General features: G+C 29.6%; 4 protein-coding genes and 1 pseudogene across 4 annotated transcripts; all 5 read right to left on the bottom strand.

The window, feature by feature from the left end:
• Positions 1-336: 336 nt before the first annotated feature.
• Positions 337-3,648, bottom strand: LOC105633265 (uncharacterized). The gene is made up of 2 exons (XM_089723756.1): positions 981-3,648; positions 337-880 (listed from the first exon to the last, which is right to left on the bottom strand). The coding sequence occupies exons 1-2, from the start codon at positions 3,625-3,627 to the stop codon at positions 588-590; spliced, it is 2,940 nt and encodes a 979-aa protein (XP_089579882.1). The 5' UTR covers positions 3,628-3,648; the 3' UTR covers positions 337-587.
• Positions 3,649-6,240: 2,592 nt separating this feature from the next.
• On the bottom strand, positions 6,241-6,984 carry LOC105633264 (BURP domain protein RD22). The gene has a single exon (XM_020678912.3). The coding sequence runs from the start codon at positions 6,835-6,837 to the stop codon at positions 6,241-6,243; it is 597 nt and encodes a 198-aa protein (XP_020534571.3). The 5' UTR covers positions 6,838-6,984.
• A 4,518-nt stretch (positions 6,985-11,502) lies between these two features.
• LOC149495034 (BURP domain protein RD22 pseudogene) lies at positions 11,503-12,114 on the bottom strand (annotated as a pseudogene).
• Positions 12,115-16,667: 4,553 nt separating this feature from the next.
• LOC105633262 (BURP domain protein RD22-like) lies at positions 16,668-18,207 on the bottom strand. The gene is made up of 2 exons (XM_089723757.1): positions 18,108-18,207; positions 16,668-17,505 (listed from the first exon to the last, which is right to left on the bottom strand). The coding sequence occupies exons 1-2, from the start codon at positions 18,157-18,159 to the stop codon at positions 16,733-16,735; spliced, it is 825 nt and encodes a 274-aa protein (XP_089579883.1). The 5' UTR covers positions 18,160-18,207; the 3' UTR covers positions 16,668-16,732.
• A 2,561-nt stretch (positions 18,208-20,768) lies between these two features.
• On the bottom strand, positions 20,769-24,190 carry LOC105632926 (uncharacterized). Its single transcript, XM_012215394.4, has 2 exons — positions 21,496-24,190; positions 20,769-21,347 (listed from the first exon to the last, which is right to left on the bottom strand). Exons 1-2 carry the CDS (start codon positions 24,122-24,124, stop codon positions 21,031-21,033), a joined length of 2,946 nt encoding a protein of 981 aa, XP_012070784.2. The 5' UTR covers positions 24,125-24,190; the 3' UTR covers positions 20,769-21,030.
• Between the last annotated feature and the right edge of the window lie 1,944 nt (positions 24,191-26,134).

Raw genomic sequence — 26,134 nt, 5'->3', positions numbered from 1 at the left:
AGGATAACACAATCAATTTATTTAATAATTTATTGTAACTTAAATAAATTTAATAATTTTTTTTAAAAGATGCCAAATTCCAAATGTGTCTAAGTATTATGAAAAAGAGGTCGTAAGTAACTAACCATGTCATTAATACTGTTTTCAATAATAGAACTTTTCAGTTTTTTTCTAACAATATCATTAATATCGAATAGATTGAATATCCTTAATTTGTGTAAGTTCTAATATTGGTTATATATAAATGATAAAAATGAAAAAATAATTCATTATTTGTAAAATTCATAAATACGATAAGTATGTGGGAACAAACTATTTTGTTAAATGTAACATATATTTGGGAATGAAATGAATGTACAGTAGGCATTTATTAAATAAATAAGTCCAATGTAGAGAAATTGGCAATGGTATGGTTGTACATTCACAATGATGTACAAAGAGCATATGAAAGTTGGATACCAAATTTGAAGTTGACATATTGGAGATACTAACAAATTAATTACATGAGATTTTGCTAAAAAGAAAGCAAACAAGAAATTTCAAACGGACAGCAATATAAACAAATTAACAAGTAGAGAAGAGCTTTTTCAATTCAGCTGTGAAGAAACTTCCCTCATGGTTGGTCGAAATTGAGGATTGGTGATCAAGCAAGCAAATGCGAGTTTTATAGTATGCATCAATGCATCAGAAGCTCTATTTTGAGGAGTTGGGAGGCGTTGGTCAATCACACTGCCAAATAGAGTATGCTTGTCAATTGGCCATGACAATGATGATGATGAAATGAAATCGCCTGGATGTCTTCCCATTATTATTTCCAGTGTCACTACGCCGAAGCTATAGACATCGCATTTTTCATTGACAGCCATTGTATAAGCTAGCTCTGCAAAAAATGTATAGTAAGAGTTTATTATGATTCTTAAGTTTTTAAATACCAAACAAATTCAAGAATAGTTAAACCAGTTAGGTCATAAGGTATTTACCTGGAGCTGTATATCCAAATGTACCTGCCAATGAAGTCCAATTCGACGAATCAGGCATCAAATGCCTAGCTGTTCCAAAATCAGAGACATGAGCCTCAAAATCTAAATCCAATAGAACATTGTTACTAGAGATGTCTCGATGTATAATCGGAGGAGAGCAATCATGGTGCATATAAGCCAATGCATTAGCTATTCCTTTAATGACATTTATCCTCTTAAACCAACCTAATTCCACTGCTTGTTCGTCATGGGTTAAGACATTTCTCAAACTTCCTCTTTCAATAAATTCATAAACCAAAAATGAATGTTGGGCATGCGAACAAAAACCATATAACTTGACAATGTTTCGATGGCGAATGTTCATCAACACAGTAATCTCACTTGTAAATGCTTTGAAATCAATCATTTCTCCATTTTGTGATTGGTGAAGTTTTTTCACGGCAACAACTCGATTTGTTGGCAAAACAGCTTTGTAGACAATTCCATAACCTCCAGTCCCAATGCAATATTCAGAGTCGAACATGTTGGTAGCATTAACAATATTTTCATATTGAAGGTCCTTATCATTACTCCATATTGCACAAGTACCTCCACAATTTGGTTCATCTTTCTCCAAATCAAATTTTCTGCCTTTGATTCTTCCGCGAAGAACTAAGAATCCTCCGACAAAGAGAATAATTAGAACTGTAACGCCAACAACTGGAGCAATAATTAAACTATTAGCTTTACTGCCCTTTTTTCTATTAGCATTGTTAATTGCAGGAGAAGCACAAGCCTTTAGTCTAGAGTTCTCGCCACACAGGTCGCTATTGTTTCGAAGAGCTTCAAATGAAGCCTCCTGAAAGGGTTTAATGTGTGGAATTGGACCTTCTAACTCATTGTAGGATATATCCACCATTGTTAAGCCTGATAAATCATCAAAACTAGTTGGAATTGAGCCTGAAAGCATATTGCGAGAGAGATTCAATGTCTCCAATCTTTCCAACTCACCAAGTTGCGGTGGTATCTTTCCTGTTAATAAATTTTGACTAAGGTCAAGACTTTCCAGAGAATGTAACTTCCCAATCTCCAAAGGAATACTCCTTGTCAAACTGTTCTTGCTAAGATTCAAGAACAATAGTTTTGAGCAATCTTCAATCTGTTTAGGAATTGCTCCACTCAAATTGTTTGCTGCCAGACTAAGAGTTTCAAGATCAGATAACATTCCAATTTCTTCAGGTATTTCACCTGAAATATTGTTATCCTGAAGAGAAAGCTCTAACAACTTTAACTTGTTCAATTCCTTTGGAATTGTCCCCACAAGACGATTCATTGAGAGGTCAAGCCATTGCAATAATGGTGCATTTCCTATTGCAGATGGTATGAAGCCAGAAAGATTATTCTTCGAGATTTTCAGTGCTAACAAGCTGCTAAAATCTTCCCATTTCCACAAAAGCTCGCCAAAAATTTTGTTGCCGCTTAAATCCATATATTTCAAATTCGGATACACTCCAAAAACTTCAGATATATTTCCTGTTAGTTGGTTTTCCTCAATACGAAGCCTGACTAAACTGGTACAGTTTTTAAAGCTTCTTGGGATAGGCCCACTAAAATTATTTCCAGTAATTGCAAAAGCCTTAATCAACCCACCACTACATATATCTTCTGGTAAATGACCACTAAAACTATTGTTATACACAATGAAAACTTCCAAAAAGGTGAAGTTATTCATTTCTGATGGTAGATTACCAGAAAATTGATTATTTGCAAGAAATATTGAACTTAGTTGTGTCAACTGCCCGAATTGTCGAGGTATGGGATGTGAAAGTTGGTTATCAGAAAGATAAAGAGAGATTAAATTTGTCAAGTTTCCTATAGAAGTTGGGATTGAACCAGAAAGACTATTATTTGACAACGCAAGTACAGTAAGAGAATTCATCATCCCAATTTCTTGAGGTATAGAACCAGAAAGTTGGTTGCCATTAAAATAGAGTTCAGACAGATTGGTCAAGTTTCCCATAGAAGTTGGAATTTTACCACTTAAACTATTTACTGATAAATCAACCTGAATAAGGGATTTCATTAAACCAATTTCTTGAGGTATATATCCCGAAATTTCAGTCTCATGAATATAAAGAACAGGCAAATTTGTCAAGTTTGTAATAGAAGTTGGGATTGTACCAGTGAAAGGATTATTTGATAAATCGATATAAGTAAGAGACCCTAACATCCCAATTTCTTTAGGAATAGAACCAGAAATCTGATTAAGAGAAAAATCAAGAATATTTACTCTGGAAAGATTGCCAATCTGAGAAGGAATATTCCCATGGAATGAGTTGTTACTGACATTAAGATGAAGAAGATTAGGAAATGAAGAGAAGCTTAGACTTTGAAGCGTACCTTTTAAACCAGTATCTCTAAGGCTTATATTGGTTACACTTCCTGCTTCATCACAGTGAATACCAAACCAAGAATTGCAAGAATTGGTTTTTGCAGTCCAAGAAGATAAAAAAGATTGGCTTTGATCATCAAGAGTGGCTTTCCATGTCAGAAGGGCATTTGTTTCACTTTCAATAGCAGCAAAAGCAGAAGGGACATGAAAAGAAAGCAGAAAGATGAGTAGAATTAGGAGGAAGAACAGTTGGTAAAAGATTGTGGGGCAGGCCATGGCTAAGATCACTTAATTACGGGCGGAGTATTACTGAATTACGTCCATATATTAAGAGATTCACTATGCATCGAGGGATAAATAAAAAATTTTAAGGGGTTAAAGTGAAAAGAATAAAAAATTCTTACCAAATTACGCGTTGATTTGGAAATTTTTCTTTGTGACCGAAGTCACGCGTGATAATAAGCTCTAACGACATTCAACTGAGGGGGTATTTGTACCCGAATCCATTACAGGGTGGTAGGTAGAGAATACCTAAGAGCGCGAGATAATTCTCTAAAAATTCGATAATATAGTCCTATTAATAAATATATATAATAACAAATGTCAGGGGAACTCCACTTAAACCTACTTTTGAGAGTGGAGATCACTTTGGCATCAAATTAACATTACAAAACTACTAATTGGTCAGTTTACATTGACTAAAGTAATTTTTTTTATTTACAAGAAGGTTTAGTGGACTGAAATAACATGATTGGCTACACAATAGGGGATAACTTTTTCTTGAGTCACTGTATTAGTGATAACTCTTGTGATCGAGATGATGCGAACTCGAGATATTACTTTCTTCGCACTGTTGAAAAAATAATATAACTAGATCACACACGGTTGACAATTGAAGTAATTTTATCGCCTTATTATTGCATTTTTGAACTAAAATCTTAAATTACAAAATGCTAAGAATTGTGTCATTATTGTAAAATTTTTTATTTTGAGTATTAAAATTGTAAAAAAATAAAAAAAAGTAAAGATATTATCCCTTTTTAGATTCCCTTTTAGACTAAGAAAACATACTTTAGACTAAGAAAACACACTTTTTATAAATTCAATTCAAAATGACTAAAAATATGATGTTTAATTTAATATTTATCAGAGGAAACTTTATTTATCAAAGTCATTTAAGTGCTTGACTATCAATTTCAAAGTCATTAAATGCTTGACTATCAATTTCAAAGTCATTAAGTGATAAACTTTCAAATTCTTAACCCAACACCATTTACAAGTCTGCCTTTAAATAAAAGCTCAAACTACAAAAATATCATAAACTTTGCAATTCGTTGCAAAATCAATTTTTATATCTCCGACGCCCCTTTTTTGAAACTTAGATATTGACACTCCAAATTCAAGTGACATAGAGTTTTAAATAAAATTATATTAGTAGAACCCATTAGTTATCCTTGGATTAGCTTAACCTAAGGAACTATAACGCAACATTTTGTAAACAATTAAAACATTTTGTCTCCTAAAACCATCAATCTCTAAACAACTAATTGATAAAATTGATTTGAGTACTTGAGTAGTTGACATAGTTGTAGAAGCTATGGAAAGAAAGCTATGGTTGCATGGCTTGCTTAGAGAAGAAGAGAAACTGCAAATTGGTAATAAGAAAAAGACATTAATTTTTATTTTTGATTGCAAGCTCCTTTTCAAGATTCAACAATACATTACAAACAAAATAAAAAAAAAAAAAAGAAATATTCAGAGAGAGACCAAATCTCAAAAATAACAATTATAAAAAGAAAGGAATAAGACTAAAAATTCATAAAAATTAAAAAAAAAAAAAAAAGAGATAGAGCAAGAGAAAGTTGCATTTTAGTTCCTTGGTTAAATTAATCCAAAGATAATTAATGGGTCTTACTAATATAATATGTTATTTAAAAGTCTGTCACTTTTGAATTTGGGTGCCTATATATTTCAATTTCAAGATTGAGGTGGCTGATATACGAAAGTTAAAGCAGAGTAATTTTGCAACAAGTCATAAGTTTACAGTATTTTTATAGTTTAAGCCTTAAATAAAAAGTTCTAAGTGGACATGAAATCATAATTTTAAGAATGGTTATTGAATTCGACTTGGTTTGGATGGCCAATTGGGAAACCATTAAATTATATTTAAAATCGGATCAATATTACTTTTGATTTATTTAAAAAAAAAGAATCGAATTAAATGAGTGAATCGTAGTCAAACCAATTAATCTTCATCGATCCAATTGACTCAAACCTACTCTTTGATTTTTTAATTATTTATAATCATATTATAATTATTTTTATATATTAATATTTGTATGACTTTCTAATTGAACCATCGACTGCAGATTAAAACAACAATCATCCATGAGATTCTTTAACCGGACCGTATTTTAAGTTATTATCAAGAAACTATTCAAGGGTGCAGCAGATATATGTATAATTAAAAGAAAAAAGAAAAACATAAAATGGTAGACCATAAAAATGCAGAGAGAGTTTGCTTGGTAGAAAAATAACGGGTAAGATTAGATGAGCCCGTATACTTAAATTCAGTAAGGAGAAAAATTGATGAGACAGCCTCCATTTGATACAATTTTCCACGTAGTTTAAGCGCATATATAATTAAGAGTTTTGTCAAATGGCCAAGTTAAGCCTAACACAACTTTCACTGTGGCCAGCTAAAATGTCTAAAATGCTTTCAAGAGTGGAATTTTCCCCGCAATACACACACGACATTTTAGACAGACCAAATATATTTTTTTTGTATACTTAAATGGTACCAAATATCCACATCAACATCTGAACTCCAAATTCATGTTGGTATTACAAAACTTATTCAACAGAATGTGAAACATTTTCCAAACCTAATTAACGAGGAATCCAAACAATTGTATCACTATTGAGTATGTGACAAATTGGAGGTCCTCCTGGCTTGACATTAAGAACTTGAAAGGCAAAGTGATTAGGGTTCCAAGCTGAGGTATTTGTGTGGCAAATAACAATTGCTTCAGCTTCAGAGCCATCAAACCCCACAAGTGGAACTGAATAACCCTTTGTCGAGCTAAAACTATGGCAATAAAATACTGCATATTTATATTCCAACTTATGGCACACTATTGGATTGTCTCCTATCATTTTGACTCCCTTCAAAACTGTATACTCTTGAATTTTATTCTTCTCTTCTTCTTCGTTACAAAATGTCTTAACTTCTTTTCCGAGCTTTACAACGATAAAATCAACCAGCGATTCTAAAGATGTCGCACAATATTTATCTTCTCCGCTGAACTTTGGTGCCTCACATTCTTCAATTGTTTGCTTCATGATCTGAGCTTCTTTCGAAGAAGATTTGATCGAAAAATAGTTCAGAATTTTCGATAACTTGTGACTCGAAAAGGGTATAGTTTTTGCAATTTTGAGTGGCAAGAAATTGGTTCCATTTGTAGATTTAGTAAAAGCAAGTCTCATCTTTCTGTTAGGACGAAGATCATCGTATAGAAAGAATATTGTTGTATTAGCTGTGATATTTTTATTAATTTTTCCATCCTCAGACCAATAACCAGTTCCGTAATCTACCCTTTGTGGCTTTATCTTTGGAGAATATTTCTCCTGATATGAAAAAGCGGTGTCGTTTCCTGCATTTTCTTGCAATATGCAGATCATCAAGATTGCCATGAATATCAGTTAAAAAGAAGGCCTAATTTCATTAAACTCAATTAACAATTTCATTATTAAAATTTATATAATAATGGAAGGAAAAATTATCATACATTCAAATTTAAATTTTAATAAAACCAGAATTTGAAAAACAATTACATTGAACCGAAAATATTAATAATGATTATTTTTTAATCTGTGTTAAATTACTTATTTAAATTATTTATTTCAATATTTCATAATGATTTAGCTTTACTCACAATTATTATATCATCTCTTATTCAATTAATCTTTACACTATTAATAAAAATTATAGTTATAACTAATAACTTTATTCAATAAGTTAATATATTCTCATTTTTTTATATGGTTCAAAAATTTATTTATTAATGTTGAAATTTATTGAAAGTCACTATAATATTATTATTAATTAGTATAAGAATAATTATTATTATATTTTACTTTTTTTCTTTAAAAAAAAACTTTTTTACTATTTGTTTTATTCAAAATGTGACAATATAATAGTTACTTTTGCCTCACTAATATAAATTAATCAAAAAAGAAAATTTAAAAAAAAAAATTAAGTTTCTAACCAGGCTTTAAAAGATCTTGCAGAGCTTTCGGAATTGGAGTGTTTGGTAACATGGTCTTCCAATACAGTTCTGCAGGTAGGGAAGCATTACTTCCTTTTAGAAGAAACTGCCATGATGATGATAATAAGAGTTATATTTGTCAAAAACATAAAAGAAAATTAAAGAAGAATCGACTATAAAAATTGAATGCTTACACAAAATAAAGCAATAAAGATAAGATAATCCATATAACCAAACAGAACTGATATAGTTTTATGTATGTGGAAGTTACTGATAGGCTTATACAAACTGAAGCTATATATAGGAAAAGCTTCAGGTGCTCAAGTATGGAAGTTACTTAAAAGTCCAATCTCTTTCCCTAATTTTCTCATCGCCATCATCTATCAATTTGTTTTCTTTTTTTTTTTTTTTTTTAAACAAAAAAGTTAAAAGTTAATGCTCACTTTCCGGTGCTTTCTTTCTGTCCATTGAGTGGAGTTAACTTTAGAGATACGTTTTCCATTGTTACTGAAAATTAATATAGCTCAGGGAAAATTATTACTTTGTTTTGGTAATGTTGGGCAACAGTTTTTCAAATAATTTTTAATATTATTTTTTATAGTTTTCATTAATATAGCATTTGAATTAGTTTTTATAGATTAAAGTAATGTTTTTTGAAAAATTAATCCATAAAGTTTGGCTTTTAGCTTTTCATCAAAAGCTATTCAAACAGTTAACAACTGCCAAAACAGCTAATTTTACCAAACAAGCTCTACATCTTGCCATGATATATAATATTGTCTATGCATTTTTAGAAATATACAGCTTTATCTATGTTTTTGCTTATGTTATAATGTTATATCTTTCAGTCAAATTTTTATACTTTTTCATCAAAAATTTATTATTTAAATCTTTGTATTTGTCAAAATTAGTTAATTGTCTCTGGATTTATTGAATATTTTTGTCCTTATAATTTATCAAAATAATTAATTTATCCTTGTATTTAATGAAAAAGTACAAGAAATCGACAGAAATTTATAAAAGTATAAAAGTATAATGAAGCAAAAGATAAAGACAAAATTATGTATTTCTAAAAAAATATAAAGACAAAGTGCTGTATTTTGATAAAATACAACGGCAAAATAGTAATTTTTTCTCATCTTTTATATATTATCTCTTTCTTATATTTCTCCACTATAGCAAAAATTCAGCCACCATAACTTGTAGATTCATTAGAACAGTAGTGTATCAGACATGCTTAACCATTTTAAAGAGAGAGAGATAGGTATGAGAGAAAAAGAGGAAAAGTGAGAATTTTAGATGAACATATTTATATAGTTTTATTTTAAACTATATGAAGTCTTTGCCAATCAGGTATGATCTGATTGGTTTTTCTACATCTCGTAGAAAATATAGGGAGTGAGATATCTCAAGTTCGAGTCATTTTCATCATAAAGGTTAGGATTACTCGTTACTCCTATTGTGTAGCTTATAATGTTATTCTAATTCATTACACCTCCCATATATACCAAAAAAAAAAAAAAAGAAAATTACATGGAGCCTTTCTTGTTTTTCACACGAAAGTAGAAAATGTAATGTGGTTCTAATGCTACGCGTTAAGAAAGAATGTGCTACTAAGTCCAAGTTTATGTTTCAAAATCGACTTTTATTAATTAACTATCAATCAAATTTGTAATTAACACACACTTCTGTTATTAATCAATCGAGTTTCTGCGCTCACTCTCAAATGTTTAAAGAGACTCCATATTCCCTAGGGTTCAAATTCAAAATCTCTGATAAAAAAAGAAAGTATCTTCGCTATCCCATCTCATTGCTCGAGTATTACTCCATAGTCTTTTTCATAAGGTAAGACCAAAGTAAACGCATATAAAGATTTTTCCCTCCTTAATTACTGTTTACTTTTGAATATTGGAAAAAGGGAATTGATTTGTGGGTGACACTTTTTCTCTCCTCACCTAATCCATGTATTAGCTGAAAACGATATATGTGTTGATCCAGATTTTGAATTTGTAGCAAAATGACAAATATATTATTTCGATCAAACTCAGATTTGTTTCTTTCTTATTGGTACTCCCATTTTCCATTTTCCATTTTTCACTCTCATTGGGACATTTTTAAGTGAAAAAAAAAAAGATTTTGTTTGTTTATTTTTCTAATTATGTGACATGACATTAATTCTTTGCCATTTCTTTTATAATTATTTTTCATTTTTTTTTCAATCATATACATATAGAATTGATGTTTTATAAATTTGAAAATTATGTACCATAATATAAATTATTATACATCTATAATTTTAACCCACATTTAAGATTATAAACAATCATTACTTTATAGTTATGTTTGAATAATTATTCTACATATGTAAGGCTAAAGCCATCCAATTACATGAGATCTGTCCATTCATATTATATTTAAAAGTAATTATTAATAATAAATAATTGTATATTCCCACCGCCTATTCCACGTTATACCTTTAATTCATTTCTAATACATAATTTCTCTCATTTGATATTTTTGTTCATACATGCAAAACTAACAAATACAATGAAAAACCGACCAAGTATGAGTTCACCTATATACTAAACTAATTATAAATAATATTTTTTTTCTAAACGAGAGTATTTTTTATCATATACTAAGAAAAAAAAACAAAATGATATCATTTTTAAAAAAGAACTTTTTTATTGATATGGTATATGGAACTAACCATACACTCGAGCGTAGGCTTAATTATAAAAAGAAACGAACGAGACTAACGATTCAAAAAAATTAAAAAAAAAAAAAGAGATAGAGCAATAGAAACATCGCGTTTTAGTTCTTTGGGTTAAGTTAATCCAAAGATAACTAATGAGTCTTACTAATATAATATATTATTTAAAAGTCTGTTACTTTTGAATTTGTAGTGTCGATATATCTAAATTTCAAGATTGTGGTGCCTGAGTTATAAAAGTCAAAGCAGAGTGATTTTGCAACAAGTTATAAAGTTCAGGGTATTTTTATAGTTTAAGCCCTAAATAAAAAGTTTTAAGTGGACATGAAATCATAATTTTAAGAATGGTTATTGAAACCGAATTGGTTTGGATGGCCAATTCGGAAACCATTAAATTAGATTTAAAATCGAATCAATATTTCTTTTGAATGATTTAAAAAAGAGAATCGAATTAAACGAGTGAATGGTAGTCGAACCAATTGATCTGCATTGATCTGATCGACTCAAACCTACTCTTTGATTTTTTAATTATCTATAATCATATTATAATTATTTATATATATATATATATATATATATTAATATTTTTATGACTTTCTAATTGAACCATGGACCGCAGATTAAAATAACAATCATCCACGAGATTCTTTTATCGGACCGTATTTTAAGTTATCATCAAGAAACTATTTAAAAGTGTGCGCGCCCCCTTAAAACACACACACATATATATATATATATATATAATTAAAAGAAAAAAGAAAAACATAAAATGTTAGACCATAAATGCAGAGAGAGTTTGGTTGGTAGAAATGTAATGGGGTAAAGATTAGATGAGCTCGTATCCTTAAATTCAGTAAGGAGAAAAAATGATGAGACAGCCTCCATTAGATACAATTTTCCACATAGTTTAAGCGCATACATAATTAAGAGTTTTGCCAAATGGCCAAATTAAGCCTAAAACAACTTTCACTGTGGCCAGCTAAAATGTCTAAAATGCTTTCAACAGTAGATTTTTCCCCGCAATACACACGCATGACATTTTAGACAGACCAAATATATTTTTTTGTATACTTAAATGATACCAAATATCCACATCAACATCTGATCTCCAAATTCATGTTGGTATTACAAAACTTATTCAACAGAATGAGAAACATTTTCCACACCTAATTAACGAGGAATCCAAACAATTGTATCACTATTAAGTATGTGACAAATTGGAGGTCCTCCTGGTTTGACATTAAGAACTTGGAAGGCAAAGTGATTAGGGTTCCAAGCTGAGGTATTTGTGTGGCAAATAACAATTGCTTCAGCTTCAGAGCCATCAAACCCCACAAGTGGAACTGAATAACCCTTTGTCGAGCTAATACTATGGCAATAAAATACTGCATATTTATATTCCAACTTATGGCACACTATTGGATTGTCTCCTATCATTTTGACTCCCTTCAAAACTGTATACTCTTGAATTTTATTCTTCTCTTCTTCTTCGTTACAAAATGTCTTAACTTCTTTTCCGAGCTTTGCAACGATAAAATCAACCAGCGATTCTAAAGATGTCGCACAATATTTATCTTCTCCGCTAAACTTTGGTGCCTCACATTCTTCAATTGTTTGCTTCATGATCTGAGCTTCTTTCGAAGAAGATTTTATCGAGAAATAGTTCAGAATTTTCGATAACTTGCGACTCGAAAAGGGTATAGTTTTTGCAATTTTGATTGGCAAGAAATTGGTTCCATTTGTAGATTTAGTAAAAGCAAGTCTCATCTTTCTGTTAGGACGAAGATCATCGTATAAAAAGTATATTGTTGTATTAGCTGTGATATTTTTATTAATTTTTCTATCCTCAGGCCAATAACCAATTCTGTAATCTGCCCTTGGCACTAACCTTGAATCATTCTCCTGATATGAAAAAGCGGTGTCGTTTCCTGCATTTTCTTGCAATATGCAGATCATCAAGCTTGCCATGATTATCAGTTAAAAAGAATGCCTAATTTCATTAAACTCAATTAACAATTTCATTATTAAAATTTATATAATAATGGAATGAAAAATTATCATACATTCAAATTTAAATTTTAATAAAACCAGAATTTGAAAAACAATTACATTGAACCGAAAATATTAATAATGATTTTTTTTTTTAATCTGTGTTAAATTACTTAATTAAATTATTTATTTCAATATTTCATAATGATTTAGCTTACTCACAATTATTATATCACCTCTTATTCAATTAATCTTTACACTATTAATAAAAATTATAGTTATAACTTATAACTTTATTCAACAAGTTAATATATTCTCATTTTTTATATGGTTCAAAAATGTATATATTAATGTTGAAATTTATTGAAAGTCACTATAATATTATTAATTAGTATAGTAATAATTATCATTACATTTTACTTTTTTTCTGAAAAAAAAAAACTTTTTTACTACTTGTTTTATTCAAAATGTGATAATATAATAGTTACTTTTGCCTCACTAATATAAATTAATCAAAAAAGAAAATTAAAAAAAAAAAAAATTAAGTTGCTAACCAGGCTTTAAAAGATCTTGCAGAGCTTTCGGAATTGGAGTGTTTGGTAACATGGTCTTCCAATACACTTCTGCAGGTAGGGAAGCATTACTTCCTTTTAGAAGAAACTGCCATGAGGATGATAATAAGAGTTATATTTGTCAAAAAAAATAAAAGAAAATTAAAGAAGAATTGACTGTAAAAATTGAACGCTTACACAAAATAAAGCAATAAAGAGAAGATAATCCATATAACCAAACAGAATTGATATATTTTTATATATGTGGAAGTCACTGATAGGCTTATACAAACTGAAGCTATATATAGGAAAAGCTTCAGGTGCTCAAGTATTGGAAGTTGCTTAAAAGTCCAATCTCTTACCCTAATTTTCTCATCGCCGTCATCTATCTATTTGTTGTCTTTTTTTTTTTTTTTACAGAAAAGTTAAAAGTTAATGCTCACTTTCCGGTGCTTTCTTTCTATCCATTGAGTGGGGTGAACTTTAGAGATACGTTTTCCATTGTTTCTGAAAATTAATACAGCTTGGGGAAAATTATTACTTTGTTTTGGTCGCGTTGGGCACCAGTTTTGCAAATAATTTTTAATACTATTTTTTATAGTTTTCTATAATATAATATTTAAATTAGCTTTTAAAGATTAAAGTAGTATTTTGTGAAAAGTTAACCTATAAAATTTAGCTTTTAGCGTTTCATCAAAAGCTTTTCAAACAGCTAACAACTATCAAAACAGCAAATTTTATCAAACAGGCTCTACATCTTGCCATGATATATAATATTGTCTATGCATTTTTAGAAATATATAGCTTTATCTATGTTTTTGCTTATGTTATAATGTTATATCTTTCGGTCAAATTTTTATACTTTTTCATCAAAAATTTATTATTTAAATCTTCGTATTTTGTCAAAATTAATTAATTGTCTCCCCATTTATTGAATATTTTTTCCTTATAATTTATCAAAATAATTAATTTATCCTTGTATTTAATGAAAAAGTACAAGAAATCGACAGAAATTTATAAAAGTATAAAAGTATAATGAAGCAAAAGATAAAGACAAAATTACGTATTTCTAAAAAAATATAAAGACAAAGTGCTGTATTTTGATAAAATACAACGGCAAAATAGTAATTTTTTCTCATCTTTTATATATTATCTCTTTCTTATATTTCTCCACTATAGCAAAAATTCAGCCACCATAACTTGTAGATTCATTAGAACAGTAGTGTATCAGACATGCTTAACCATTTTAAAGAGAGAGAGATAGGTATGAGAGAAAAAGAGGAAAAGTGAGAGAATTTTAGATGAACATATTTATATAGTTTTATTTTAAACTATATGAAGTCTTTGCCAATCAGGTATAGTCTGATTTGTTTTTCTACATCTTGTAGAAAATATAGGAAGTGAGATGTATCAAGTTCGAATCATTTCCATCATAAAGATTAGGATTACTCGTTACTCCTGCTGTGTAGCTTATAATGTTATTTTAATTCATTACGCCTCTCATATATAAAAAAAGAAAATTACATGGAGCCTTTCTCATTTTTCACACGAAAGTAGAAAATGTGGTTCTAACGCTACGCATTAAGAAAGAATGTGCTACTAAGTCCAAGTTTATGTTTCAAAATCGACTTTTATTAATTAACTATCAATCAAATTTGTAATTAACACACACTTCTATTATTAATCAATTGAGTTTCTGCGCTCACTCTCAAGTGTTTAAAAAAACTCCATACCCTTTAGTGTTCAAATTCAAAATCTCTAATTAATAAAGAAATGATCTTCAATATCCCATCTCATTGCTCGAGTTTTATTCCATAGGCTTTTTAGTAAGGTAAGGCCAAAGTAAACGCATATAAAGATTTTTTTTTTTTCCTCCTTAATTACTGTTTACTTTTGAATATTGGAAAAAGGGAATTGATTTGTGAGTGACACTTTTTGTCTCCTCACCTAATCCATGTATTAGCTGAAAAGGATATATGTGTTGATCCAGATTTTGAATTTGTAGCAAAATGACAAATATATTATTTCGATCAAACTCACATTTCTTTCTTTCTCATTGGTACTCACATTTTCCATTTCCCATTTTTCACTCTCATTGGGACATTTTTAAGTGGCAAAAAAAAAAAAAAAAGGATTTTGTTTGATTATTTTTCTAATTATATGACATGACATTAATTTTTTGCCATTTCTTTTATAATTATTTGTCAGTTTTTTTCAATCATATATAGAATTGATGTTTTATAAATTTGAAAATTATCTACCATAATATAAATTATTATACATCTATAATTTTAACCCAAATTTAAGATTATAAATAATAATTACTTTATAGTTATGTTTGAATAATTATTCTACATATGTAAGGCTAAAGCCATCCAATTACATGAGGTCTGTCAATTCATATTATATTTAAAAATAATTATTAATAATAAATAATTGTATATTCCCACCGCCTATTCCACGTTATACCTTTAATTCATTTCTAATATATAATTTCTCTCATTTGATATTTTTGTTCATACATGCAAAACTAACAAATACAATGAGAGACTTACCGAGTATGGGTTTACCTATACACTAAACTAATCATAAATATTATTTTTTTTAAACGAGGGTATTTTTATCATATACTAAGAAAAAAAACAAAATGATATCATTTTTAAAAAAGAATTTTTTTATTGATTTGGTATACGGAACCAACCATACACTCGAGCGTAGGCTTAATTATAAAAAGAAAGGAACGAGACTAACGATTTAAATAAAAAAAAAAAAAAAACAGAGAGAGAGAGCAAGAGAAACATCGCGTTTTAGTTCCTTGGGTTAAGTTAATCCAAAGATAACTAATGAGTCTTACTAATATAATCTATTATTTAAAAGTCCGTTACTTTTGAATTTGAAGTGTCGATATATTTAAATTTCAAAATTGTGGTGCCTGGGATATAAAAGTCAAAGCAGAGTGATTTTACAACAAGTTATAAAGTTCAGGTATTTTTATAGTTTAACCCCTAAATAAAAACTTCTAAGTGACGTGAAATCATAATTTTAAGAATGGTCCGACTTGGTTTGGATGACCAATTGGGAAACCATTAAATTAGATTTAAAATCGAATCAATATTACTTTTGAATGATTTAAAAAAGAGAATCGAATTAAACGAGTGAATCGTAGTCGAACCAATTGATCTGCATTGATTTGATTGACTCAAACCTACTCTTTGATTTTTTTAATTATTTATAATCATATTATAATTATTTATATATATATTAATATTTTTATGACTTTCTAATTAAACCATGGACCGCAGATTAAAATAACAATCATCCACGAGATTCTTTTACCGGACCGTATTTTAAGTTATCATCAAGAAGCTATTCAAGGGTTCAGCGCGCGCCCTTAAAACACATACACACAAACACATATATATATATATATAATTAAAAGAAAAAAGAAAAACGTAAAATGGTAGACCATAAAAATGCAGAGAGAGTTTGGTTGGTAGAAAAGTAATGGGGTAAAGATTAGATGAGCCCGTATCCTTAAATTCAGTAAGGAGAAAAATTGATGAGACAGCCTCCATTAGATACAATTTTCCACTTAGTTTAAGCGTATATATAATTAAAAGTTTTGACAAACGGCCAAGTTAAGTCTAACACAACTTTGGCTGTGGCCAGCTAAAATGTCTAAAATGCTTTCAACAGTGGATTTTTCTCCGCAATACACACGCATAACATTTTAGACAGACCAAATATATTTTTTTGTATACTTAAATGATACCAAATGTCCACATCAACATCCGAACTCCAAATTCATGTTGGTATTACAAAACTTATTCAACAGAATGTGTAACATTTTCCAAACCTAATTAACGAGGAATCCAAACAATTGTATCACTATTAAGTATGTGACAAATTGGAGGTCCTCCTGGCTTGACATTAAGAACTTGAAAGGCAAAGTGATTAGGGTTCCAAGCTGAGGTATTTGTGTGGCAAATAACAATTGCTTCAGCTTCAGAGCCATCAAACCCCACAAGTGGAACTGAATAACCCTTTGTCGAGCTAAAACTATGGCAATAAAATACTGCATATTTATATTCCAACTTATGGCACACTATTGGATTGTCTCCTATCATTTTGACTCCCTTCAAAACTGTATACTCTTGAATTTTATTCTTCTCTTCTTCTTCGTTACAAAATGTCTTAACTTCTTTTCCGAGCTTTGCAACGATAAAATCAACCAGCGATTCTAAAGATGTCGCACAATATTTATCTTCTCCGCTGAACTTTGGTGCCTCACATTCTTCAATTGTTTGCTTCATGATCTCAGCTTCTTTCGAAGAAGATTTTATCGAGAAATAGTTCAGAATTTTCGATAACTTGCGACTCGAAAAGGGTATAGTTTTTGCAATTTTGATTGGCAAGAAATTGGTTCCATTTGTAGATTTAGTAAAAGCAAGTCTCATCTTTCTGTTAGGACGAAGATCATCGTATAAAAAGTATATTGTTGTATTAGCTGTGATATTTTTATTAATTTTTCCATACTCAGACCAATAACCAGTTCCGTAATCAAACCTTGATGGGTTTATCCCTGAAAAATCAATCTCCTGATATGAAAAAGCGGTGTCGTTTCCTGCATTTTCTTGCAATATGCAGATCATCAAGCTTGCTATGAATATCAGTTAAAAAGAATGCCTAATTTCATTAAACTCAATTAACAATTTCATTATTGAAATTTATATAATAATGGAATGAAAAATTATCTTCCATTCAAATTTTAATTTTAATAAAACCAGAATTTAAAAAACAATTACATTGAACCGAAAATATTAATAATGATTATGTTTTAATCTGTGTTAAATTACTTAAAATAAATTATTTATTTCAATATTTCATAATGATTTAGCTTACTCAGAATTATTATATCACCTCTTATTCGATTAATCTTTACACTATTAATAAAAATTATAGTTATAACTTATAACTTTATTCAATAAGTTAATATATTCTCATTTTTATATGGTTCAAAAATTTATTTATTAATGTTGAAATTTATTGAAAGTCACTATAATATTATTAATCAGTATAGGAATAATTATCATTATATTTTACTTTTTTTATGAAAAAAAAAACTTTTTTACTATTTGTTTTATTCAAAATATGATAATATAATAGTTACTTTTGCCTCACTAATATAAATTAATCAAGAAAGAAAATTAAAAAAAAAAAATTTAAGTTGCTAACCAGGCTTTAAAAGATCTTGCAGAGCTTTCGGAATTGGAGTGTTTGGTAACATGGTCTTCCAATACAGTTCTGCAGGTAGGGAAGCCTTACTTCCTTTTAGAAGAAACTGCCATGATGATGATAATAAGAGTTATATTTGTCAAAACAATAAAAGAAAATTGAATAAGAATTGAATATAAAAATTGAATGCTTACACAAAATAAAGCAATAAAGAGAAGATAATCCATATAACCAAACAGAACTGATATATTTTTATATATGTGGAAGTTACTGATAGGCTTATACAAACTTAAGCTATATATAGGAAAAGGTTCAGGTGCTCAAGTATGGAAGTTACTAAAAAGTCCAATCTCTTACCCTAATCTATCTATTTGTTTTCCTTTTTTTTTTTTTTTAACCAAAAAAGTTAAAAGTTAATGCTGACTTTCCGGTGTTTTCTTTCCGTCCGTTTAGTGGGGTGAACTTTAGAGATACGTTTTCCATTGTTACTGAAAATTAATATATTTGTTTTGGCTGTATTAATAGATAGTTTTTTAAATAGCTTTTAACGCTATTTATTGTTTGATAATATAATATTTGAATTAATTTTTAGAAGTTAAAATAGTATTTTATAAAAAATTAACCCATAACGTTTAGCTTTTAGCATTTTATAAAAAGTTATTCAAACAATTAACGGCTACTAAAACAGCTAATTTTGACAAACAGACTTTACATCTTGCCATGATATATAATATTGTCTCTGCATTTTTTAAAATATATAGCTTTATCTATGTTTTTGCTTCTGTTATATTGTTATATCTTTTGTCAAATTTTTATACTTTTTCATCAAAATTTTATTATTTAAATCTTCGTATTTTGTCAAAATTAGTTAACATGTTTCTGCATTTATTGAATATTTTTGTTCTTATAATTTATCAAAATAATTAATTTATCCTTGTATTTAAAAAAAAAAAGTACAAGAAATCGACAAAAATTTATAAAAGTATAACGAAGGCAAAAGATAAGGATAAAACTTTATATTTATAAAAAATATATAAAGATAAAGTGTTGTATTTTGATAAGATACAACCGTAAAATAATAATTTTTTCTCATCTTTTACATATTATCTCTTTCTTATATTTCGCCACTATAGCAAAAATTCAGCCACCATAACTTGTAGATTCATTAGAACAGTGTGTCAGACATGCTTAACCATTTTAAAGAGAGAGAGAGAGAGGTATGGGAGAAAAAGAGGAAAAGTGAGAGAAATTTTAGATGAACATATTTATATAATTTTATTTTAAATTATCTGAAATCTTGTCTATCAGCTGTGGTTTGATTGATTTTTCCACGTCTCGTAGAAAATGTAGGAAGTGAGATATCTAAAGTTTGAGTCATTTCTATCATAAAGATTAGAGTTACTCTTGCTGTATAGCTTACAATATTATTCCAATTCATTACACTCCCATGTATAAAAAAAAAATTACACAGAGTCTTTCTCGTTTTTCCCACTGAAGTAGAAAATGTGGGTCTAATGCTACCCTTTAAGAAAGAATGTGCTACTAAGTCAAGTTTATGTTTCAAAATCCACTTTTATTAATTAACTATCAATCAAATTTGTAATTAGCACACGCTTCCGTTATTAATCAAATTACTATTGTTTTAAGAGACTATCAATCGAGTTTATGCGCTCCCTTTCGAGTGTTTAAAGAGACTCCATATTTTCTAGAGTTCAAACTCGAAATATATGATTAAGAAAGAAATAATCTCCGTTATCTTATTTCACTGCTAGACTATTATTTAGTAAGGCAAGACCAAAGTAAACGCATACAAAGATTTTTCCCTCCTTAATTACTGTTTACCTTTGAATATTGGAAAAAGGAATTTGATTTGTGAGTGACACTTTTTCTCTCCTCACCTAATCCATGAATTAGCTGAAATTAAAGGATATATGTTTTGACCCAGATTTTGAATTTGGAGGAAAATGACAAATATATTATTTCGATCAAACTCAGATTTGTTTCTTTCTTATTGGCACTCACATTTTCCATTTTCCATTTTTCACTCTCATTGGGACATTTTTAAGTGGAAAAAAAATGATTTTGTTTGTTTATTTTTCTAATTATGTACCATATGAGGTCTGTCAATTCATATTATATTTAAAAATAATTATTAATAATAAATAATTGTATATTCCCCAAGTCTATTCGACGTTATACTTTAAGTCATTTCTAATATGTCATTTCTCTCATTTGATATTTTTTTCATACATGCTCGACTAACAAATACAATGAAAGACTTACTGAGTATGGGTTTATCTATGTACCAAACCAATTACAAATAATATTTTTTTTCCAAACGAGGATATTTCTGACTATACACTGAGGAAAAAAAAAAAATGATAACATTTTTAAAAAAGAACTTTTTTAGTGGTTTAGTGTATGGAACCAACCATACACTCGGGTGTAAGTCAGAAATTTTCTATTAATAAAGTGACAAATTAATGATCTTTAGGCTTAATCTTGACGGGAATGAATTATCTATACTAGGGTATTGGCACACACATATACCAAACTAATCAAAATAGTTAGCAGCAACAAAATGTTTGTTATCTAAAATAAACTGTAGAGTGCTTGTTTAAAAGCAGCCAAATGCTGCCTAAAAGAAATTAGATTTGAAAATCACTATAAAATTTTTTAAATTTTAGTGTATTTATATAAATTCCCATAGCATTTGTTGGATTTTAAGGATTGAATTTACATTAAAAAGACTTACAAATAATACAATATGGGAAAGGGTATAAAGCATGAAAAGCTAAAACAAGAATGTTAAACAAACTAGTAGACCAAAAGCCTTGATAGCTTTATTTCATTGGGTGGATTCATAGCTGACGTGGTAGACCGAGTCCTTCTAAGAATTTCTCATTTTCAATTGACACCATAATTAGCTTCTGGCTGCCAGCTGTGAAGAAACTTGCCTCATGGTTGGCCGAGATTGAGGATTAACAATCAAGCATGCAAGTGCAAGTTTTACAGTGTGTATCAATGCATCAGGAGCTTTATTTCCAGGAATTGGGAGGCGTTTGTCAATCACATATTCAAGTAGAGTATCTTGATCAATTGGCAACGACAATGATGATGACGATAATGATAAAGAAGAAATGAAATCGCCTGGATGTCTTCCCATTATTATTTCGAGTGTCACTACACCGAAGCTGTAGACATCGCATTTTTCATTTACTGCCATTGTATAAGCTAGCTCTACAAAAGAATGTGTACAATAAGAGTTTAATTCAGTTATAAGTTTTTAAATACCAAACAATTTCAAAATGATGTTAACAAAATGAGGTCATTTCTTTACACGTTAATTCTACAAAACATTAAATTATATTATATCAGATAAATGTACCTGGAGCTGTGTATCCATATGTGCCTGCAAATGAGGTCCAATTTGACGAGTCAGGCATTAAAAGCCTAGCTGTTCCAAAATCAGAGATATGAGCCTCAAAATCTGAATCCAATAGAACATTGTTACTAGAAATGTCTCGATGAATAATTGGAGGAGAGCAATCATGGTGCATGTAAGCTAATGCATTAGCGATTCCTTTAATAACATTTATTCTTCTAAACCAATCCAACTCCGTTGCTTGTTCCTCATTGTTTAAGATACTTCTCAAACTTCCTCTTTCAATAAATTCATAAACCAAAAATGAGTGTTTGGTATGCGAGCAGAAACCATATAATTTGACAATGTTTCGATGGCGAATGTTCATTAACACAGTAATCTCACTTGTAAATGATTTGAAATCAGTCATTTCTCCATCTTGTGATTGGTGAAGTTTTTTCACAGCAACAACTCGATCTGTTGGTAATACAACTTTGTAGACAACTCCATACCCTCCGATCCCAATGCAATATTCAGAGTCGAACATTTTGGTAGCATTAACAACATTTTCATATTGTATATCCTTGTCATTGCTCCATACGGCACAAGTACCTTCACAGCTTGGCACATTTTTCTCCAAATCAATTTTTCTGCTTCTGATTTTTTGACGAAGAATGAAGAATCCTCCAACAAAGAGAATAATTAGAACTATACTGCAAACAAGAGGAACAATAATTAAATTAGAAGGTTTACTACCCTTTTTTCCATTAGCACTTGTAGGAGAAGGACAAGCCTCTAGTCTAGTGTTATTTCCACACAAGTCTCTATTGTCTCGAAGCGCATCAAAGGGAGCCTCTTGAAAGGGTTTAATGTGTGGAATTGGACCTTCTAACTCATTGTAGGATATATCCACTATTGTCAAGCCTAATAAACCAACAAAACTACTTGGAATTGAACCTGAAAGCATATTGCGAGAGAGATTCAATGTCTCCAATCTTTCTAACGCACCAAACTGTTGTGGTATCTCCCCTATTAATAAATTTTGACTAAGATCAAGACTTTCCAGAGAATGTAACTTCCCAATCTCCAAAGGAATACTCTTTGTAAAACTGTTCTTGCTAAGATTCAAGAACAATAGTTTCGAACAATCTCCGAGCTGTTTAGGAATTGCTCCGCTTAAATTGTTTGCTGCCAAGCTTAGAGTTCCAAGATCAGATAATGTACCAATTTCTTTAGGAATTTCACCTGAAATGTTGTTATCATCAAGAGAAAGCTCTAACAACTTTAGCTTGCTCAGTTCTTTTGGAATTGTCCCCACAAGATGATTTGCTGAGAGGTCAAGAGATAGCAACATAGGTGCATTTCCAATTTCAGGTGGTATTGAGCCAGAGAGATTATTCTTTGACATTTTCAGCATTGACAAGCTACTAAAATCTTCCCATTTCCACCAAAGCTCGCCAAAAAACTTGTTGTCACTTAAATCCATGTACTTCAAGTTCTGATAGACGCCAAAAACTTCAGAAAAATTTCCTGTAATTTGGTTTCTCTCAATACGAAGCCTGATTAAGCTGGTACAGTTTCTAAAGCTTCTTGGGATTGGCCCGTTGAAATTATTTTCACTAATAGCAAAAGCCTTAATCAATCCACCACTGCATATATCTTGCGGTAAATGACCACTAAAATTGTTATTATACGCAATGAAAACTTCCAAATAAGTGAGGTTACTCATTTCCACAGGTAAATCACCAGAAAATTGATTATTTTCAAGAAAGATTAAACTAAGCTGTGTCAACTTCCCGATTTCTCGAGGTATGGAACCCGAAAGTCGGTTATCAGAAAGATAAAGAGAGACTAAATTTGTCAAGTTTCCTATAGAAGTTGGGATTGAACCAGAAAGAGTATTATTTGACAACGCAAGTACTGTAAGAGAATTCATCATCCCAATTTCTTGAGGTATAGAACCAGAAAGTTGATTGCCATTAAAATAAAGTTCCGACAGCTTGGTCAAGTTTCCTATAGAAGTTGGAATTTTACGGGTGAAACTATTTACTGATAAATCAAGCTGAGTAAGGGATTTCATTAGACCAATTTCTTGAGGTATAGAACCCGAAACTAGGGTCTCATGAATATAAAGAATAGGCAAATTTGTCAAGTTTGTAATAGAAGTTGGGATTGTACCAGTGAAAGGATTATTTGATAAATCGATATAAGTAAGAGATCCTAACATGCCAATTTCTTTAGGAATAGAACCAGAAATCTGATTAAGAGAAAAATCAAGAATATTTAGTCTGGAAAGATTGCCAATCTGAGAAGGAACATTCCCATGGAATGAGTTGTTACTGACATTAAGATGAAGAAGATTAGGAAATGAAGAGAAGCTTAGACTTTGAAGCGTACCTTTTAAACCAGTATCTCTAAGGCTTATATTGGTTACACTTCCTGCTTCATCACAGTGAATACCAAACCAAGAACTGCAATAATTGCTTTTAGCAGTCCAAGAAGATAAAAAAGACTGGCTTTGATTATCAAGAGTGGCTTTCCATGTCAGAAGGGCATTTGTTTCACTCTCAATAGCAGAAAAAACAGAAGGAACATGAAAAGAAAGTAGAAAGATGGGTAGGATTAGGAGGAAAAAGTCTGGGGAGGAGGCCATGCGGCTAAGATATGTGTCTTAGGAGTAGAGTTGGATATCAGAATAAATTAAAGAGAAGAAGGTAGTTTACTAATAAATTAAGAATTGGAAGCTTCCTTTTGTCTTGAAATGGATATTTGTAGCCCATGAGATCATGATATATAACGACAAAAGTTATGTCTCCGGTTCTGAAATTTAATTGAGTGATAGTGAAATTTAGCAAATGATAAGACAGAAAAAGGAAAATGGGTATATTGTAGTTCTTTATCAAAAGAAAATGGGTATACTGTAGCCTCCATGTCAGACTTTTCTTTCGTCTTCACTTCCAGAAAGAAATTAAGCCAAGTATAAAAGTCCAATGCAAATTTTGTTGACCATGACTTTGCCATTAAAGAGTGGTTGTAAAATAAATATCTATGGAGAAAAATGGACGTTTTAGTCGTGGAATGGCTCTATCTGAGTTGACTGACTTTATTTATAATGACTTTTGATTGATAGGGAGACTGTAGCCAATAAAATATTACACCGATATTTTTTAAATTTACGACTTTCCACTCTTTATATAAATAAAACGATTAATAAGATCACAACTAATTTAATTTATTTATTTTTATTTATTTTTTTCACTCGATTGACATATTATATCATCTGTGTTTATCTGTTACATTTATATATTTTTTTGCTGCATGTCTTTCCTAGCTCCATTGCATTATCATCGTATGTACAAAAATATGCAATTCACAATGGGTAATTTTTCTTTTTCCTTATTTGATAAAAGATTAATTACATACTATAAAACTTTCTTCTCCTGGATTGTTGGTTGGTTCAGTAAATCAGTTGATGGCTTCTCATAATCAACTTAATCAATTTGGTTTGATTTATAATTTTAGAAAATTTTAATTTTGATTCGGTTCAATTTTTTACAGAAAAAAACTGATAATTAATCGAAAATTGAGGTTTTTTTTTTTAAATTAAAAAATTTTGTTGTTATTGTGGGACTGTTTAAGTTTATTTTTAAGACTGTTATACAACCTATGTTTATGGATTTTCTCAAATTTTGGTTTTTAATGTTTTATATCTGATTTATTTATATTTAAAATTATATTTTGTAGTTTATAAATTATATCTAAAATTAATTTGCCTAAGAAACTGCTAAACTTGTTGGTAGTTTCTTATTTAGATTGTGTTTTGTAGCAGCTTTTTAAGTAGTTTTTAGCGTTTTGATAGCTATTTTTCATAGTGTTCGTGTTTGAATTAGCTTTTAGAGGTTAAATTAACATTTTACAAAAATTTAACTCATTTAATATTTAGCTTTTAGTGTTTTATGAAAAGTTATTTGAACAGCTAATAACTAAACACTATTAAAATAATTAACAACTACCAAAATAGCTAATTTTAGCAAACAAACCCTTAGAGTTAACTTGAGTCATATAACCTTTTTTTCCCAAGATTACAAGTTTAGGGTCTAAATTGAGATTAATTTCCTAAAAAAAATTAATATTCTAAGTTTCTTTTAAAGTGGACTACGTAATAGAGGATAGTCATTTCTTTAGTTTATTAAATTGGTGAAAACTCTTGTGGTCAATGGAGAGAACTTAAACCCGAAACCTCTTATTGCTCATATCAATGAGAAAGAATCAAATCACTCCACGTTGGCAAATTTAAAGAATGTTTGATAACATGATTATATAAAAATTTGCATTCAATACAATACCATATTGGATAACTTTGCAATTTTGAAATTTTAAACATTTGTATCGTTCCAAATAAAAAATTCGGCTCTTAACTTTTCCAACACTCAATTTCAATTCTACCAAAATGCCACTTTAATTAATCACAATTAAGCTATGGTCCAAGAATACACCTTACCTTACTTCAGAAAACACTATCCCTCTCCGTCTTATTGGCACTTGAAAGAAAAGCTTAATACCATCCATCCAAGTTGTTGATATTATCATTATAATAAAAAAGTTATACTAAATGGATAAAAATTTTGATGAATGATGGTATGTGAAGAACTCTTTGCTTCTT

Source organism: Jatropha curcas, chromosome 7, assembly GCF_041381405.1.
Source record: "Jatropha curcas cultivar XTBG-Jc1 chromosome 7, XTBG_Jcur_1.0, whole genome shotgun sequence".
NCBI lineage: Eukaryota > Viridiplantae > Streptophyta > Magnoliopsida > Malpighiales > Euphorbiaceae > Jatropha > Jatropha curcas.
Note: the sequence above shows the minus strand (reverse complement) of the source record. Positions and strands in the feature narration are given on the sequence as shown.

Coding starts and splice junctions, on each gene's coding strand:
- LOC105633265 (XM_089723756.1), bottom strand. CDS start 3,627: ATGGCCTGCCCCACAATCTTTTACCAACTGTTCTTCCTCCTAATTCTA. Junction 881..980: donor ATTTGGATATACAGCTCCAG/GTAAATACCTTA, acceptor CATTTTTTGCAG/AGCTAGCTTATACAATGGCT.
- LOC105633264 (XM_020678912.3), bottom strand. CDS start 6,837: ATGAGACTTGCTTTTACTAAATCTACAAATGGAACCAATTTCTTGCCA.
- LOC105633262 (XM_089723757.1), bottom strand. CDS start 18,159: ATGTTACCAAACACTCCAATTCCGAAAGCTCTGCAAGATCTTTTAAAG. Junction 17,506..18,107: donor GCAAGATCTTTTAAAGCCTG/GTTAGCAACTTA, acceptor GCATATTGCAAG/AAAATGCAGGAAACGACACC.
- LOC105632926 (XM_012215394.4), bottom strand. CDS start 24,124: ATGGCCTCCTCCCCAGACTTTTTCCTCCTAATCCTACCCATCTTTCTA. Junction 21,348..21,495: donor ATATGGATACACAGCTCCAG/GTACATTTATCT, acceptor ATTCTTTTGTAG/AGCTAGCTTATACAATGGCA.